We start from the raw sequence: 20455 nt of genomic DNA, 5'->3' as shown, positions 1-20455 counted from the left end.
GAACCAGTAATCTGCAAATAGCTGTTTTGAAATCTTGTGTGTTGTGTACATGTAACATTGCATTTCTGTTGTCAACTGCTTCATTCAAAAGATCAAGATTGTGTCAGCTGAGGGTTCCAGACAAAGTGTTGAAGTCAAAGAGGAATGTCATTCACTTAGAAATTCTTATTTCGGTCTTCATATTTTGGAGTTCTGGTTTCATATGTTTAATCTACTTAATTGATCCCTGATTGAGAGGGGGGTTATGGAGAAAATAAGACTTCTCGTTACTAAAATGTTGTCAGGAACTAAGACCATCTGTTATTGTAAATATACACTGAGGTGTACAAAACATTAGGGACACCTTCCRAATATTGAGTTGCACTCCTTTTTGCCCTCAGAACAGCCTCAATTTMTCAGGGAATGGACTACAAYGTGTTGAAAGCGTTCCACAGGGATGCTGGCKCATGTTGACTCCAATGCTTCCCACAGTTGTCAAGTTGGCTGGCTGTCCATTTTTGATACACACAGGAAACTGTTCAGRGTGAAAAACCCAGCAGTGTTGCAGTTCTTGACACACTGAAACCAGTGTTCCTGGCACCTACTACCATACCCCATTTAAAGGCACTTAAATATTTTATCTTGCCCATTCACCCTCTGAATGGCAGACATACACAATCTATGTTTCAAGGCTTAAAAATCCTTCTTTAACCTGTCTTCTCCCCTTCATCTTCACTGATTGAAGTGGATTTGGCTTTCACCTGGTCAGCCTATGCAGTGCTTGACTTGGACTGAAATAGATGCCAGTACTKATTTTTGGTGCCGGTACTGTTTATATTTAGGTGTAGGAGCTCCACAATACTTTTGAGCTAATATAAGAGGAGCAGGAGTTCAATCAGTAGAACATTTGAGGTGCCAGTTCTCAGCTSRGGTGAGCTCCTGCCCAAGTCAAGCACTGAATCTATAGTATGTCATGGAAAGAGCTGATGTGTTTTGTACACTCAGTGTAGAAACCTTTATCACAAATAACACAGGCAWCAAGTAGCTTCTTACATGTGTGAATGACATTTTATTTGCATTGGTAGGTGAGGGAGAGATTGTCGAAGTGATTTTGAAGTTATTTTCTCATAGCCTATGAACATACAATTCTGCACACTGTAATATACCTGAGCTTGACGGTCTGGCTAAAAGAAAACAARAGTAACAAGGAAGAAAACACAAGCCTTTGCCAGTAAACACACACAGAGACAACATGCCCCTAATTTGTTTAAGAGGCTTGACCTTTATCTTCCAAAAGAAGAAAAAAAWAATATTGTGTTTAAGGCAACCTTTTACTTGTCTGAAAATTACTAGTACACATTGTCAAATGAGCTCAATAACAATACACACAGAAATAAAGTCTGTTTTTCATTGAAATGACAGAGTTTCTATTGATTCTGATYGTGAATTATAAGCAGACTGCAGGTATAGAGGCAAAAACGTTGTACAGACAAATAAGATTAGGGCACAGTTAGAATATCATTTTTCTGTCACATTGAAACTGCCCAATTCTCCCAAAACACTATCAATTGCTGTACGTGGACCTGGCACAGGGCAGAATGCTCTACACAAAGAAAGTTGTTCGTAGATGTGTTACACGGTAATTTAAAAATAAATTACAAAATCATTTTAAGTAAAATTAAAACATGTCCTTAGATTCTAGATATGAGCAAGCGCAGACAACATCTTTAGCTTCCAATGAGAATGACTACTTTTTGGGGGGACAAAAATCACATCAATACTTTTCTTCAATAACACTTGGCATTTAGTTTTCGTTGAGCATTCCCGAGACAAATGCAACACGACAGTATCTGAGAGGGCAGAGGTGCAACAGGACAATACAATAATAAACAGGCACACAAATCTAAAGCAAGAAACCGCTGCTAAAAATGTAAATTATGTTATACATTCAACTATTTAAAATCAATATTAAACTGGATATACAGAGTAGTATGCTTGACAAGCMCTAGCAAACCTGCATGTAGTGCCATAAGCACTGTGTAATGTTGGTGGCATTGGAGACAATGTATGCTTGAGCCATTTCAGGGAAGCAAGGCTTGAGACACTTATCTTTTCAAATATGCAATACAATTTGTATCTTTACAAGAATTTGTTTAGTCATGTAGTTTATATCTGTAATATATTACAGAAATCATTTGAATGTAATTGCAAGGTAATGTACCACTTATGTAGGTTTGATCAGATACTGTATTGCCAGGAAAAACTTTTTGAAATAAAAGAACACTACAAATACCAACACCCTAATAGTTTGATATTTGTGAAACRGAAAAGTGAGGTTATGCAAATATTGCAAAATGATATATACATTTAATAAAGACWCGACACTCTTACGAAACAAAACTGAAAGCAGACTGACAACCTGTGTAAATCTCTTTCGATGCTGTACATTTCCTTGTAGAGAACAACTAACCAACAAACACACTATGTCAACACATGAAATGTTTGTTTCAAAGTTCAATAAGAAAATAATAATGATCATTATTAAATGAATAGGGTAGCACCTATTCAAGCCCCTTGCAGTCTTCTTGRACTTATTTACCCTCTCTGACACAGAGAAGAGCATTCAGTACATGTCCAATGTGACTATTCATTTCAGAAAAAGAGACAAAGCATTATTTTTGTTCAGGAATCTGATTACTGTAACAAGATGAAATCAACAGAAATTGCACAAAGCAGCGATGGACAATAACTTATTATTATTATTATCATCATTATTATTAACTCATTARATTTCATTTATGCCCACATTCACTTGCCAGCACCTCTACTGGTAATAGCTCCACCCACATCATAGCTTCACACACATCCACCCCAACCCTGCCTCAACAAATACAAAAAATGGTGAAAGAGCAACAACTTACTAACTAACATGAAGAGAGAGCGAAAGAAAGAAAGAAAGAGCGATAGACAGCAATGGCGTCCGTGCCCTCACTGAAGGGTGGAGGGGGTCAGTGGCTTTATTCGGAAGACAAAGATGTGAAGATGGGAGGCGATCTGGTTGCAAACGCTGACACAGTAACGCACCAAGTCAACGAAAGACAGGATCTGCAGACGGAAAGCAGAAGAGGAGAAAATGAAGAGTCAGGAAACAAGATAACTTGATCAACACAACTGTACACAATGGATCCAGTGTGTAGATGGCTAGATGATGCCGAAGATAAAAGTATGAAAGGGTTTTGCGACTAGTTCCAAATAAACGTGGCATTAGACTGAAAACACGTGCCTCTGAAAAATGCACAGTAAGTCTTTATACCTTTCAGAGTGAAATACAATTAGTGTTGGATATGATCAGACTGATGGTTCATTTCAAAGATACATGTTGTCATTAAAACACATGCTGCAGATTGCATGCCCTCATGCATTGTTGTTGCATAACTTCACCCTGGACTTGCTCAGATACTATAGACCTCTATGTCATGGAGATGTGCGTGTGTGTGTGTGTACTCACCAGCGCAATCCACAGCACCAGGTATTCATCAATAAAACTGTTGAAATACTGGTCCAGGAACAGCAGGCCTGGCCCCAGGAATGCTATATCATGGAGATGCATCTCACTCTTTGTCATATGTGCTACCTGAAACAAACAAGACACAGGCATCAGTCATGCTCCAATCAGCAAGCACATTTACATTGATGACATTCATTTACGTCATAAACGTTCTTACATCCAAGCACATTTACACAGGATGCACAGGTATTGCATTACACCAATTAGCAGCGCGCCACACTTACAACTAATTTGTTGGTGATCTTGGCCGACACGAAGCCAAAGGCCAGGATATAAACACAGGGGTGCTTCTCAAACAACTGGATAGCTGACATCTTATAGATCATCATGGCCAGTATTATTACTGAGCCTATATGTAACACAGGAGATAGGACACTGGTTCCCTGGAGAAGAGAGGGAGAAAAGAGAGAGATACTGTATAATAAACYACATTAATAGGCCACAATGATACAGTATGTGAATGACATGGGAGTGCAGTTAGGGTGAAAGAAAACACACAGRAATGAACGCTGGTGTGTATAATCCACCATCACCTTAGGCCGAAACATTTGTGTTTTGTTTTCACCTTTCATTTATGCACTATGATTATTAAAACATCATGGTGCCGAAACAAACATCTTTATTTTGCGTTCAAGCCTCAGTTTTGGATTTATTCCTTTGTTTGACAGTGCGGGTCTCCATCTCTTCCAGTATTCTTATTTAGAATTTTATGCACCTGGAACAGACACTATTAAGGACCTTAAAAGAACGCAGATGGCCTCTTATAATTTGTGTATAACTAGGTGCCATAACATACAGTATCTCCCGAAGGAAAACATATAAAGTAATTACTTCCATGTGACAAACACTGATATCGCTCCGACAACTGAACTGGGATCAGGTCCAACAGTCTTTACACACATCCTTCATTTCCTCTGAAGCTAATAGATAGCTCCGTAAAATGGATGAAACAAGTACACAAGCACATCAAGCTAGCTTCACCATCTCTAGAAGGTACATGGCAAAGCCTACATAGTGATTGTGAACTACCTTGTGTCAGTGTTGGTGAAGGAATTTGGGAGAAGGACTGATGTCAGATTGCCCCTTCCCCCTAGGCATTTCTGTAGATCTTAAAGGAGTGGAAATATGTGAGCAATACGGAGAGAAAKAATCTGAGTCTATCAGGGCAAGGAGTGACTACCATTAAGTTGATATGCCCATCTACATGAAGGTCAGGGACTAGGCTACAGGTCGATTTGGAATTGAGCGCGAGTGTCGACTTACTGCTATTGTGGATCCATTTTTGCCCTTACCTCCGGTAAATATAACCCGGAAGTAATTAGTACAYGAAAAGATGGCACCTAAGAAAGTYCAGATGGCTGGAACTATTTTCATCTGGATGTTTATGACTGGGATCTGTGGAGGTGAGAGAGCAAGATATTATTCATTACAAAKCAACAACCAGTCACCACCACTTGAGTGTTTAGTATATTAAAACAGCCCTGAACATTGTTAGTAAGATGGGTACTTGTCAGTAAAACTGTTTCATTACTCAAAGTGAAATTGCATTTACTATGGTAAGGAATCATACTGCACAAAGAATTAGAACATACCAAATGCAGGAAACTCCACTGTTATAATAGCAGTTACTGTTTCAGTTTCAACATTCAGTTATGCCATTCATTTCAGTTACCAACAGACAATCAGTGGAAGTTTGAGCCAATCAGAATTACCAGTGACTGCCAGAAAGCGGATCCTCCCACAGCGGCCAGCAAATACATGATTATAATGAAGATTTGCACCTCAGTCACATCAATGCTGAGAGGAGCAGGCAGAGAGCAGAGGTTAGTCAGAAGTCATCAACTCTGTCCATAAGCACAGCGCCACACAGCTGCCCTATGGACCGACCCAAACACTGTCCACCTGACCACAGCTCTCCCAACCAATCATGATGGACTAATAGTAAACATGTATACTACCGTTCAAAAGTTTGGGGTCACTTAGAAATGTCCTTGTTTTTGAAAATAAAATAAAAAATCCATTAAAATAACATCAAATTGATCAGAAATACAGTGTAGACATTGTTAATGTTGTAAATGACTATTGGAGCTGGAAATGGCTGATTCTTTATGGAATATCTACATAGGCGTACAGAGGCCCATTATCAGCAACCATCACTCCTGTGTTCCAATGGTACGTTGTGGTAGCCTTTTAAAATGAGAAACTTGGATTAGCTAATTGATCATTAGAAAACCCTTTTGCAATTATGTTAGCACAGCTGAAAACTGTTGTTCTAATTAAAGAAGCAATAAAACTGGCCTTCTTTGGACTAGTTGAGTATCTGGAGCATCAGCATTTGTGGGTTCGATTACAGGCTCAAAATGGGCAGAAACAAATAACTTTCTTCTGAAACTCGTCAGTCTATTCTTGTTCTGAGAAAAGAAGGCTATTCCATGTGAGAAATTGACAAGAAACCGAAGATCTCAACTGAGCAAGAGGACAAGTACATTAGAGTGTCTAGTTTGAGAAACAGACYCCTCAAGTCCTCAACTGGCAGCTTCATTAAATAGTACCCGCAAAACACCAGTCTCAARGTCAACAGTGAAGAGGCGACTCCMGGATGCTGGCCTTCTAGGCAGTGTTGCAAAGAAAAAGCCKTATCTCAGACTGTCCAATAAAAATAAAAGATTAAGATGGGCAAAAGAACACAGACACTGGACAGAGGAAGATTGGAAAAAAGTGTTATGGACAGACGAATCTAAGTTTGAGGTGTTCGGATCACAAAAAAGAACATTCTGGATGAGTGCTTGACGCCATCTGTCAAGCATGGTGGAGGCAATGTGATGGTCTGGGGGTGCTTTGGTGGTGGTAAAGTGGAAGATTTGTACAGAGTAAAAGGGATTTTGAAGAAGGAAGGCTATCACTCCATTTTGCAAAGCCATGCCATACCCTGTGGACGCACTTAATTGGAGCCAATTTCCTCCTACAACAGGACAATGACCCAAAGCACAGCTCCAAACTATGCAAGAGCTATTTAGGGAAGAAGCAGTCAGCTGGTATTCTGTCTATAACGGAGTGGCCAGCACAGTCACCGGATCTCAACCCTATTGAGCTGTTGTGGGAGCAGCTTGACCATATGGTACYTAAGAAGTGCCCATCAAATCAATCCAACTTGTGGGAGGTGCTTCAGGAAGCATGGGGTGAAATCCATTCAGATTACCTCAACAAATCAACAACTAGAATGTCAAAGGTCTGCAAGGCTGTAATCCTGCAAATGGAGGATTCTTTGACGAAAGCAAAGTTTGAAGGACACAATTATTATTTCAATAAAAAAATCATTATTTATAACCTTGTCAACATCTTGACTATATTTCCTATTCATTTTGCAACTAATTTCATATATGTTTTCATGGAAAACAAGGACATTTCTAATCCCAAACTTTTGAACGGTAACGTATGTTTCAATATTCCTTCAGTAGCATGGATTACTCCTCGTCACATGCTCTGTAAACAACAGGTGTGGACTAACAGTGAAATGCTTGCTTACGGGCCCTTCCCAACAATGCAGAGAGAAAGAAAATAGAGAAATAATAGAAAAGTAAAACCCGTAATAATAYAACAGATACACAATGAGTAACGATAACTTGGCTATATACAAGGACACCTGTACCGAGTCGATGTCTAGGGGTGCAAGGTAATTGAGGTGCATATAACTAGGAATAAAGTGGCAGATATTAAACAGTAGCAGCAGTGTATGTGACGAGTCAAAAAAGTTAGTGCAAAAAAGGTCAATGCGGATAGGTAAATATTTAACCAAATAGCTACCCAGACTAACTATACTGAACAAAAATATAAAACGACACATGTAAAGTGTTGGTTCCATGTTTCATGAGCTGAACAAAAAAAACATTCCAGAAATGTTCCATTCGCACAAAAAGATTTCTCTCAAATTTGGTGCACAAATTTGTTTACATCCCTGTTAATAAGCATTTCTCCTTTGCCAAGGTAATTCATCCACTTGACAGGTGTGGCATATCAAGAAGCTGATTAAACATCATGCTCATTACACAGGTGCACCTTGTGCTGGGGACAATAAAAGGCCACTCTAAAATGTGCAGTTTTGTCACACAACACAATGCCACAGATGTTTCAAGTTTTGAGGGAACATGCAATTGGCATGCTGACTACAGGAATGTCCACCAGAGCTGTTGCCAAGCCGCCTCCAACGTCATTTTAGAGAATTTGGCAGTACGTCCAACCGGCCTCACATGTACATGTGTGGAGTCATGTGGGCAAGCGGTTTGCTGATGTCAACGTTGTGAACAGTGCCCCATGGTGGCGGTGGGTTATGGTATGGGCAGGCATACAGACAACGAACACAATTACATTTTATCGATGGCAATTTGTATGCACAGAGATACCGTGACGTGACCCTGAGGCCCATTGTCGTGCCACTCATCCGCCTCCATCACATCATGTTTCAGCATGATAATGCACGGCCCCATGTCACAAGGATCTGCACACAACTGTCACAGTTCTTCCATGGCCTACATACTCACCAGACATGTCACTCATTGAGCATGTTTGGGATGCTCTGGATCGACAGCGTGTTCCAGTTCCCGCCAATATCCAGCAACTTCACACAGCCATTGACGAGTGGGACAACATTCCACAGGCCACAATCAACAGCCTGATCAACTCTATGCGAAGGAGATGTTGCACTGCATGATGCAAATGGTGGTCACACCAGATACCGACTGGTTTTCTGATCCAGAGTAGGGAATTCATTGACTGATTTCCTTATATGAACTGTAACTCAGTAAAATCTTTGAAATTGTTGCATGTTGCGTTTATTTTCTTGTTCAGTATAAATCTATTATAACTATTAACCCAGTTGTCTCCCAACTCCCTCTCCTCGGAGCGCAGACACACTCACATGCCAAAGCGCAGGGTGCCAGAGACGTAGGTCTGCCAGTGGGCACAGTAGAACATGAACATGCCAGCGAAACAGCAGAAGAACATCCAGTCAGGGTTGGTGCCCAGCTGCACTGCTATACTGGTGCCCAGGACCACAAACACTGAGAGAGAGAGAGGAAATAGAAGCACAGATTCAARGACATCCTAATAGAGCAAACCCACAGACACACAGAGGGGCAGCTGTACCTGTGGAGAGGGAGTCACAGCCGTGGTCAAACAGTTCGCCCAGTGGAGAGCTACTATTGGTTCGTCTGGCCTGCTTCCCGTCAATGGCGTCCAATGACTGGTACACAAACAGGCCCACAGCACACAGAAGGTATGCCCACAGAGGTGCCTGAAGAAAAAGGAAGTGACAAAAATGGGGGACTTGGTGAATACTTATGACTTCCTTTCTCCCAATGGAGAAATATAACATGTTTGGAAATTACCCTAACATAACCACAAGGCATTTAGAAGTCGTGTTCTTTGAGAACCAGTGGGTATTATCATCAATAGTGCACCATCTGACATAAAATATGATCTTCTGGCAGATGTAGGCTACAGCTACACAAAGGAGAGATGTTTGTGAACTTGTATAYTTTGTTTCCCTCTCGACAGCTTTGGAACACCGCAGAGCTTGGTCCTTCATTAGCCAATCAGCACGGAGAGAGTTTCACAGCATCATCAATGTTGTCTGCCTTCATTTCCTGTTCTGTACTCACTGGGTCTATGATGAGCTGACAGCAGCTTATACACTGACTAAAACCAACTGGAATATGACACGGCCTACAATTTACAGGCTTGCCAATTTGGCATTCATATAAATAACCCTGTTATTGCAGAGTGGCACAACCTGGCTCATACCCCGATAATTATTATTATTTTTTTTATTCATTCAGGCCCTCTGACCAAAAACAGGGATTTGGGGAGTGGGAGGGGGTTTGCGAAAGAAAAGTTTGTTAGTGGGGGATGTTGAAAAGTAGAGCAGGGTGGAAAGATCTACCGACTGCCTCTGTGTTCTCATGAAACATGTGATTAGGAATTAAAAATGGCGTGAGAAATCTAACAAGGGCCCCTAGAGGAAGTAGACTTTCTGTTCAAACCTGACATGATGAGAAACTCAGCAAAGAGAACATGACACCCTGTATCAGCTGCACCGTTTACTCATTACGCCTGACATTTTCAGTCATTTAGCAAACGCTCCTACAGAAAGAAACGAGTACAGAAAGAAATGAGTACAGAAAGGAGTGCATCGATTTTCATACTGGTCCCCCATGGGAATCAAACCCACAACCCTGGCGTTGCAAGCACCATGCTCTACCAACTGAGCCACACGGGACCCACATAGACTCCTATAGAGCACTAATACACCCACAGCCACGGGGCAGTCTGTCCTTAACGATCCTGACCTGGGCCATCAGAAAACAGGACACTGACTACTGCAGCATGTTAAGTAAATACAATTGTCTCTGGGCTGTGAAACAGTGCTGCCACTAATGTTTTAGCATCCTGTTAACATAACTATGACCTGRGATGTCAAGTGTCGAATCACTCTTACAACAATGAGCATGGACATTGTAAAGGCAATATAATTAGGACGTCTGTACATAGTCACTGAGCCTCTCCCTCTAGAGCTAGTACCCTACCAAGCCTGTCCTCTCTGTAKTAAACTCAACTGAAGTCCCTCGTCTCTTCGTCTCGCTCTGCCCAGTTTCTCCACATTGTGAGCATACAGTACATGCGCGCAGAGCCATCTCTCGACCTTTGTCCTACAAAAAGAAACAGGAAGAGGAGGAGGTCGAGAACTAGAGACAGAGCGCTATTTATAGAAAGGGAAAACAAAGTTACGCCCTGCAGATCCTCCTAATTACACCCCTAACTAACTGCTCTAACCCACCTTTTAGCTGCAGCCTGTTAAGACTGTCGTCTGCTTTAGCAGCAKAGGGGAAGTCAGGGGACACTAAAGCAGTGCTCTTCAACCCTGCCCCKTGGAGACTCACAGGGTGTGCAGGCTTTTGTTCCATCCCAGCACTGGATTCAACTAATCGACTAATTATCAAACCCWTGATCAGTTGAATCAGGTGTGTTACGGCTGGGCTAGAACAGAAACCTGCACAACCTATGGGCTTCCAGGACCAGAATAGAATAACACCGGCATTAAAAGAGACCCCTAAGATGAGGCCATGTTTTGCCTTGCAGATAACATCCAAAAGTAGGCCGAGCGTTATTTGTGGATTCAATTCAACGGTCAAATATACAGTTAGCTGCTAGCTGGGAAAGCTGGAATTCTTAGCAATATTATAGGGTTATAACATGTTTTCGTCCATGGTTAGACTGGCCTTTCTATGATAAAATAGGTAGAGACTAAGTCCAGTCCACACTAGTGTTGTGGACTGCACTTGTAGGAAAACAGCCAGAGCTGAACCCACAAAGCACATGGTGGTCTATGGACGAACAAAATGCATTATACTGCATTGGGCTGTTTGGTAATGGCTCTTGTATACAAAGTATTCGTTTGAACGTAATCTAACTCCATGTACTTTGAAGTCTGATATCACCAATTATATTCCCTTGTAGGGAAGTTACTCTAGGCTTTCGGTTCTAGAGGGGAACTACTAAGCTTAACAGTTTGCATGTTTTGCCGTGTCCTCTCTATTCCCTGTCCTTAGCATGCACTCATCTCTGCTGTGGTGCTGGTGTGGCGTGTGGGCCGGGAAGGGGGCTGGGGAACGTGGAATCAGGTGCAGACTAGCTGTAACCTGAGAGCTARGGGCACGGGGTGTTCATCCAGAACAGAAAGCCTGAGCTATACCAAAACTCTCCTCGACAGCAGAGAGAGGGGAAAAAAACAAAGAGACCCAAAACTGTTGCTAATAGAAAAAGAAAAAAAAACAGCCACAGAACCTTGAGACAAAACAACTGACGTTAATGTGTTTTCAAAACAGCTGGGCAATACAGGTAGCTTCACTGTTCAATCATCTGACTGTCTGCGATGGAAGCTTCTCTCTGTCGGTCTGTCTGTCTGGACAGGTAAATACCACGCGGTAGCACTTTACTTCAACCCTCAAACTGTGCAATGTCCACGGCAATAAGCCAGTGTTAGGTTCTTCTTTTTCAMAGTAAATAACTCCCGGACACTAGAGAAGCTTTAACCAAGTTGAATTCTTCCCAAAGGGTCGACACCAGCTGTATTCAGACAAAAGACATGGCTTCCCCCGTGGTGGTGTTCATACCCCACTTTGGGTGGAGTCTCCTCCTTATCTCTAAACATRGCATCCMTCTCGCTAAGCAGGGAACTAAGTGATATGAGCCTTCAATGGTTTCTCCCCTTATCAGTACTGTCACAAATGATTGCAGGGAAAACACTCATCACCCTCCCAAGCTTCATTATGGCACCCCTCATTATGGCACCCCTCTCCTTTGTAACTAATGTTCCTATACTCTGAGTATAACAATGTTCAAAGTTTACCCCAGAATCCAACACCAGGCAGTGTACAACCAACCAGTTCAGTGGCTGTGTGGCAGTACAGTAGTACGTACACACTACCTGAATAGGTGCCATATTGTTGCCATTGTTACCTGTTCAGTGGCGGTGGGGCAGTAGTAGACTAGCACCAGGGTGGTGAATACGTTGGTGGCCAGGCCCACGATGGTGATGAGGTTGGGGGCGATCCAGGCTGGCACYCGGCCCACCAGCCACTCCCAGTAGCGCTGCATCAGAGGCTCCAACAGGGAGCGACCTGCACTGCTGTACCTGTAGAGGGGGAACGAGTGGAGTATCCCGGAAAGCCAAAATATTTGGCTTCTTTTAACCAGATAAGGGAGTCTGGGATTTCTTGGTTCCGGAACGGCTGCTTCTCGTTTAAGTTACTAGGCGAAGCGAAGCGCAGATTGGTTGACCTGACAACTGGCGCGTAACATTCAAAAAAGGTAATTATGTCGAGGACAGAAAAAAACGATAGACATGGAGTCAAAAGACCTAGACTTGTGAAATATTGTTCTCGAACAAGAAACAACTGTAACACACAACGAATACGTTCCCATATTTATCCAAAGAAGTAATACACCGACCGCCGCAAAAGACAGAGTGAGCCTGGCAGAAAATTGCAGACCGATTCAATGCATAAGTGAAATGGCACAATTCCAATATGTAATAGGCCGAGCTTATACACATGTGTGATTAGTAATAACGCTTTCACTTTACAGAGCACTTTTAGGGCAACGCGGGTGATATTACATGTCAAGGCTATAACCTAACATGTAAGTTGTAGTAGCCTGTGTCACAATTGCAGTGGTAGGCCCATTCCATATCCTATGTTGMAGGAATAACAATTGATTGACTACAGAGTGCTTTTCATGACAACACGGGCAACAATGTGTTCCGTTTAGTTGTAACTATAAACTATCAAAATAAAGAAAGTCGCACACTCCATGTATAATCTCCCAGCGWTTTAATGGGTATTTACCAACGTTTCYGCATCACTGTGCCTTCCTCAGGGTAATGTCATGAATASTTGAACCAGGTTATGTAGACAAACAGTGCAATTWGRGCAACCAAWGACAATAGTGAGGGGTGTGACATTAGTTTAGTTGRAACCCCCATGGGAGTCCCAGATCATCTGACCAAAGAAGTAAGAAAGATCATTGAATTGAATGACTGTTTCGGGAAATGATTTGGTTTGGTGAAAGTCCAGGCGACAGTATTCAATAGCTACCTGTGTGTTTATACTTAATAAGATTGCATATTCACGTAGTCTCCTTCATTTGGTCCAGAGGGTCTTTGAATGGGGGATATGTGTCCCATCTATAGCGTCAATCACGTTTGGAAAATCTGTGAGATGAATTAGTCAATATTCTACTTTTTATCATGTTGCCTAGACTTARTCATTTGAGATTAGCAAAGTATCGCTGGCAGTCAACTGACTGCAGCCTACTCTACCTGCAATTCTGTAAAAGTCCCACTTGATTATATGGACAGCTTGATGGCCAGGGAATGRAGCAAAGACGTAAAAAAATATCTTCAATGCGAAGCAGAATCTTCTTACGGCTCTACACACAGTTGCCTTGKCAAATCGTTCAGCATTRCCCACATTGTACAGGAAACTTACAGTGGCAAAAAACGTACAGTGGGTTCAGTATGTTGGCCAGATATACACTGAGTGGACAAAACATTAGGAACACCTGCTCTTTTCATGGCATAGACGGATCAGCGTTATCCAGGTGYAAGCTATGATCCCTTATTGAGGTCACTTGTTAAATTCTCTTCAATCAGTGTAGCTGAAYGGGAGGAGACAAGTTAAAGGATTTTTAAGCCTCGAGACAATTGAAACATGGATTGTGTGTGTGCGCCATTCAGAGGGTGAATGGGAAAGACAAAATATTTAAGTGCCTTTGAACGGGGTATGGTAGTAGGTGCCAGGCGCACCGGTTTGAGTAAAGAACTGCAACGTTTCTGGGTTTCCACGCTCAACAGTTTCCCGTGTGTATCAAGAATGGTCCACCACCCAAAGGACAGCCAGCTAACATGACAACTGTGGGAAGCATCATATCAAATTTGATGGTCACATACATGTGTTTAGCAGATGTTATTGTGGGTGTAGGGAAATGCTTGTGTTTCTAGCTCCGACAGTACAGTAATATCTAACAATATCTAGCATCCCTGTGGAACGCTTGACGAATTGAGGCTGTTCTGAGGGCAAAAGGGGATGCAACTCAATATTAGGAAGATGTTCCTAAKGTTTTGTACACTCAGTGTATGATTGATTGTGCGGAAAAACAATAACATTCCAAAATAATTCTTCTGAATGATCTAAAGGATGTATTCGAGGTCCAATAATTTGTTCCCTTTGTAATGCTCGGCAAACAATGCAGGCTACGATGTCAATTGGATTTTCCGCAAAGGGACAGGKCATACACGTGCAACACAGCATTCCTAACCTAGCCCACAATGTCTGCTGTGTGGATCGAGCAGTCAACAAGTGGAGCAGTCCTTGAAAGAGTAAGATTTCAGCGAGACAACTCAAAGACAAAATCCATTAACGCCAAGATAATGGAATTCATTGCCCTTGACAATCAACAGTTGTCTGTCGTGGATGATGTTGGCTTTCGCCGACTGGTCGAGCACCTCGAGCCCCCGGTACACACTACCAAGTAGGCGCTATTTTTCAGATGTTGCCCTACCGGAGTTACACAGTATTGTTGAAAACGCACATCCATGAGCTACTTGCTATGGGAGTCACTGCTATTAGCTTCCCGACTTCCTGATCGTTCAGACAAGCGATGTCAGCCCCTTGAGTATGCTGAGTCTGACAGCACAGTGGGTCGACGAGAATTTCCTACTGAGGAAAGCCGTATTACATGCTCAAGAATGTACTGGTTCTCATACCGCTGCTGCCATTTCAATGGCATTTGCGAACATGTTTGAAACTTGGCAACATGAACACACCCCTAGCTCCATTCGAACAACTGACTGGAGAAATAAGCTCATCAACTGCGTCTGCAGCAGACGTGATACCCTCTGTCATGGCATTGAAACACCTGCTCAACAAAACTGCAGACAGACCGCGGGGTTAACTTGGAAAAGTACTCTACTAGAGACTGTGAACAAGCATTTCGGTGGCATTCTCTCTGCGCCTCTACTGTGTTGCCACCATGCTCGATGCTAGGTTAAGGACCGCTACTTCGATGCAGACAAGAAACAGGGTTTACGTGAAATGTTACATACACAGCTGGACAAGATGGAAACGGACACAGTGACAGTGCGCTCCGAGGAAGAGAGGCCACGGACAGACAAAGCTGAAACTTCACTGCTTGACATGTATGTTGAAATCCTGGTTGAGAATGAAACGACTGAACAAATGAACAACGAAACAGCACAGCAAGTAAGTGAAAGAAATAGGTTTTGATTATGTTTTACGGCTAATGGGGACATATGTAAATGCCAACAAAATAACTTTTGGGTCAGTGTGTGTTTCAACTATTTAACTGTACTAGAATGCTTAAAAGGCCGCTAAAATTTAAAATATCGGTTATCGGTATCGGGTTTTTTGGCAAGGAAAATATCGGATATCGGTATCGGACAAAAATGTCAAATTGGTGCATCCCTAGTTTGATGTGATGACAAGTATAAAACATACCATATGATCATCAGATCAAAGGTAAATATTAGATTTTTCTATCACAGTACCTGTGCTCCTCCAGTCTCTTCAGCTGGTGGCGGTTGAGCGGGGGAGACGGCAGCTCAATCAGTCTGCGCAGGGCTCCAGGGGCCAGGCAGCAGGCTGTCTCCATGCCCACACCCTGCCTAGGATCCCGCTCCCTGAGTGTGCCTCGGCATGTCCGAAAACCCCCCTGCTGCTGCTGGTACCCGGTGACGTTCATGGCCCTGCTAGCGCTGTGCCCTCTGCCTCAGGCTGCCTCAGCCTCTGCCTCCCCCCGCCGCTCGCTGGGGCTGGGGATCCACAATGGGGCCCGCACACTGAGGGGTGGAAGAGGAGAGAACAGGTAATGTGACGTTGACTTACATGTAGGCAAGGTGCTGAAATGGGACTTGGAGTTTGCTTTTGTAGTTCTCTCTTGCCAGTTGCTTCTTAACTGTTTTACTGAACTAATTTCATTTCACGTAAGTTCTCATTTCAGTGAAAGTGAGCGAGAGGAAGGAAGGATGTGGTGGAATAGCTAGAGAAATGGTTGAAAATGAAAGTGAGAATAAGAATGAACCCTAGGACCCCGCCGTGTTATCTATTGCCATACGCACACAAGTGCACGAGTACGTTCCTCTTCACCCAGTTCTGAGTAATAAAACACTGTGCAGCCACAGTCTTAAAGACGTGATGGGGCAGGATATGGCAGGTCCTGCTGTCACACTCCACTAAACATGAGGCTTCTCAAACAAATCTTAGCCCATAGAGATCCTATTAAATTACAAGAGGGGCCATGTCATTAACCATCAACGTTCCAGAATGGGGGTAAAAATGGACCCATATTGGTCAGGGAGAATTCCAAACCAGTCTAATTGGAATGAATGGCAGTAGAGACATAATCCTGATTTTACTTATGCAGGAAAATAAAAGTAAGACATGCTGATCACTCCGCTTGCGTCGTGTGCGCAAGCGTTGCAAAATAAATGTATACATACGTTATTCAATCATTGCACCCACACTGCTCGTCGCGCCATCGAGCGTCTGCATTGCCAAGTGCTAAAATAGAAGTCAGTTCTATTTGTGACGCTGAACACGGTGCAAGTCCTGCCTCTCCCATCTCCTCATTGGTTTATAGAAGCAGACACCCACGTGCCATCTCCTTATTGGTTATACCCACATGGGTGATTGAAAGATGAACTGAGGTCGGTCAGTCGTGGAAATAATATAAAAGTTAGATGCCAATCACCATATAAAGTCCAAAGAAGAAAAAGCCTGGAAGGAGGAGAGATGACTAGAAACGATTCGTTTGACCATTTTATGTGTGGATTAATTGTCCTAGTAGAAGACCTTGTGCATTTCAGGTAAAATAACAACTCAACATTTATATCCCAGGACAAATTAGCTAGCAACAGCAAGCTAGCTAAATAGGACAAATTAGCTAGCAACTGCAAGCTAAATTGCCATAAAATGTTTAACGCTTTTCGACCTGTCCCCAAATTAATATAATTGGTTCAGAGTTTGTTTTGATATTTCAACCTGCGTGTCGTGATCGCGTTTGGTGTGGGGGGACAAAATACATTTCTGCACGATGGCACACGTCCAGTCTGGGCATGGTGTAAAGCAATAAGGCCCAACGGGGTGTGGTATATGGCGCAACGCGGAGTGCCTTGACACAGCCCTTAGCCGTGGTATATTGYCTATATATCACAAACCCCCGAGGTGCCTTATTACTATTATAAACTGGTTACCAATGTAATTAGAGCAGATAAAATAAATGTTTTGTCGTACTRGTGGAATACGGTCTGATTTACCATGACTGTCAGGCAATCAGCATTCYGGGCTCAAACCACCCAGTTTATAACATAAATTACGTAATATAATTATTGTCAAGCTAAAATAGTCATATAGTTATAAATACAGTTTATACGGGTTTTATGCACATTTTCTGTATAAATCACCCTTTAAAATATATTATTTGACACAATATCTTATCACAGCACTGGCAAACTATGGTTGACTAACTCCCTGAATAAAATGGCTGACCTTTATCCCYTCATAAGAAGGCTCATTTCCATTCTAGTATTCTTATTCTGTATCTTAGCCACTGAGAATGCCGGCCCATATCATTGGAGAGTGACAACTTGCACAAAGTAACCACAGAAATCCTCTACAACAGTGGATCCTCAAGTTTTGGAAAGTGGTCAGTGCATGTGTCAGTCAGTTTCTCRCTTAGACAACTTGTTGTTTAAAGCAAAGCAGCAGAAAGTCAGTCAGACCCCAGGTCATTCCCAACAGGCTAGTTTCCACTTGCAACGTTAGCACCTACAGTACCAGTCAAAAGTTTGGACACAACTACTCATTCAAGGGTTTTTCTTTATTTATCTACATTGTAGAATGATAGAGAAGACATCAAAACTATGAAATAACACATGGAATAATCTAGTAACCAAAAAAAGTGTTAAACAAATCAAAATATATTTTATATTTGAGAATCTTCAAAATCGCCACCCTTTGCCTTGATGACAGCTTTGCACACTCTTGGCATTCTCTCAACCAGCTTCATGAGGTAGTCACCTGGAAAGCATTTAAATGAACAGGTGTGCCTTGTTAAAAGTTAATTTGTGGAATTTCTTTCCTTCTTATTAATGTGTTGGAGCCAATCAGTTGTGTTGTGACAAGGTAGAGGTGGTATACAGAAGATAGCCCTATTTGGTAAAACACCAAGTCCATATTATGGCAAGACCAGCTCAAATAAGCAAAAAGAAACAACAGTCCATCATTACTTTAAGACATGGTCAGTCAATCTGAAAAATGTCAAGAACTTTGAAAGTTTCTTTAAGTGCAGTCGCAAAAACCATCAAGCGCTATGATGAAACTGGCACTCATGAGGACCGCCACAGGAAAGGAAGACCCAGAGTTACCTCTGCTGCAGAGGATAAATTCATTAGAGTTACCAGCCTCAGAAATTGCAGCCCAAACAAATGCTTCACAGAGTTCAAGTAACAGACATATCTCAACATMAACTGTTCAGAGGATAATGCGTGAATCAGGCCTTCATGGTCAAATTGCTGCAAAGAAACCACTACTAAAGGACACCAATAAGAAGAGACTTGCTTGGAACAAGAAACACGAGCAATGGACATCAGACCGGTGGAAATCTGTCCTTTGGTCTGATGAGTCCAAATTTAAGATGTTTGGTTCCAATGACTTTGTGAGACGCAGAGTAAGTGAACGAATGATCTTTGCATGTGTGATTCCCACCGTGAAGCATGGAGGAGGTGTGATGGTGCTTTGCTGGTGACGCTGTCATGATTTATTTAGAATTCAAGTCACACTTAACCAGCATGGCTACCACAGCATTCTGCAGCGATACGCCATCCCATCTGGTTTGCGCTTATTGGGACTATCATTTGTTTTCAAAAGGACAATGACCCAACACACCTCCAGGCTGTGTAAGTGCTATTTGACCAAGAAGGAGAGTGATGGAGCGCTGCATCAGATGACCTGGACTCCACAATCACCTGACCTCAACCCATTTGAGATGGTTTGGGATGAGTTGAACCGCAGAGTGAAGGAAAAGCAGCCAACAAGTGCTCAGCATATGTGGGTACTCTTTCAAGACTGTTGGAAAAGCATTCCAGGTGAAGCTGGTTGAGAGAATGCCAATAGTGTGCAAAGCGTGACTACTTTGAAGAATATCAAATATATTTTGATTTGTTTAACACTTTTTTGATTACTACATGATTCCATATGTGTTCTTTCATAGTTTTGATGTCTTCTCTATTATTCTACAATGTAGAAAATAGTAAAAATAAAGAAAAACTCTTGAATGAGTAGGTGTCCAAACTTTTTACTGGTCAAAAAGTAATGCAAAGTAACTGAGTTTGATACTGGCATCAATGAATATAAAAGGGAAGATCAATGGGAATGGAGAGCAATCATATGCAATACAACTGTGTTACAACTCTTAAATCTGTCTAGAAGCTGCTAGTGGTTTCTCTGCTGTCCCACTAAATGACAGGCACTTACAACAAACAAAATATATATATATATATATATATATATATATATATATATGACTGGCAGGCAGTCTGTGGAACGGTGGCATCCCGGCTAAAACTGGCTAGCTAGCTAACTACAACACTAGCAAATGACAACATGACACAAAGCTATTTCACATGATTTCCCTCGATTAATTTACAATGTAACTGTCAATGTTTCCCCAGCCGATCTCTAGAAATACATCCGTTAATTTGCCACTGCTGTACAAAAAAAATGCACCCTTCCCCCACCATCACAATGCTAACCAGTAGTTAGCAGCGGGCTAGCAGTTTGCCAAGGAGCCACTGACCTGGCAAGTAAACAGGACAGCAGGGTGTCGAGGCACTTCACAGTGCGTTGAATGACTGACCCGTTGGTAGGATCGTAGCAGCAGTCTTACAGTTTACGGCGTATAAAGGGTGGGAAAGTCCTCAGCGAATGTTACGACAGGCAGGATTCACAACACGTCGGGTACCACTCAAATGTCCAAATGGGGTCCGTGCTATCCGGGATCCTTGGGAAGTCCCTACCCCCCATGAAGTTGAAATGTAAAACGGGTGGGTTATGGTTAAGGGTAGGGTTTAGGATTATGGACGTCCCAAAGGATCCCTGATAGCAATAACCGTCAGAAAAACACCGGTCACTCCCGTTGCAGTCGAGGATCCCAGCGCGAGGTGCGTTCAAGAGCATAAATTCAAACTTGTATTTTTGAACTTGTGTGAAAAGACAGCATTTACAAATAATGTCAAAACTTAGTTCGAGATGGAATAGGGGCGTGCCTCAGATATCT

The 20455-nt window shown here is 42.3% G+C and overlaps 1 protein-coding gene across 1 annotated transcript; it reads right to left on the bottom strand.

Annotated features, from left to right (window-relative positions):
• Window positions 1-1025: 1025 nt before the first annotated feature.
• Window positions 1026-20329, bottom strand: LOC111963366 (choline/ethanolaminephosphotransferase 1). Its single transcript, XM_023986763.2, has 10 exons — window positions 19976-20329; window positions 15669-15959; window positions 12062-12236; window positions 8690-8837; window positions 8463-8604; window positions 5260-5344; window positions 4811-4942; window positions 3772-3930; window positions 3488-3613; window positions 1026-3084 (listed from the first exon to the last, which is right to left on the bottom strand). Exons 2-10 carry the CDS (start codon window positions 15860-15862, stop codon window positions 2968-2970), a joined length of 1278 nt encoding a protein of 425 aa, XP_023842531.1. The 5' UTR covers window positions 15863-15959; window positions 19976-20329; the 3' UTR covers window positions 1026-2967.
• Between the last annotated feature and the right edge of the window lie 126 nt (window positions 20330-20455).

Source organism: Salvelinus sp. IW2-2015, linkage group LG1 (genome assembly GCF_002910315.2).
Source record: "Salvelinus sp. IW2-2015 linkage group LG1, ASM291031v2, whole genome shotgun sequence".
NCBI classification, from domain to species: domain Eukaryota; kingdom Metazoa; phylum Chordata; class Actinopteri; order Salmoniformes; family Salmonidae; genus Salvelinus; species Salvelinus sp. IW2-2015.
The sequence above is the reverse complement of the archived record's forward strand: the minus strand, read 5'-3'. Positions and strand labels throughout refer to the sequence as shown.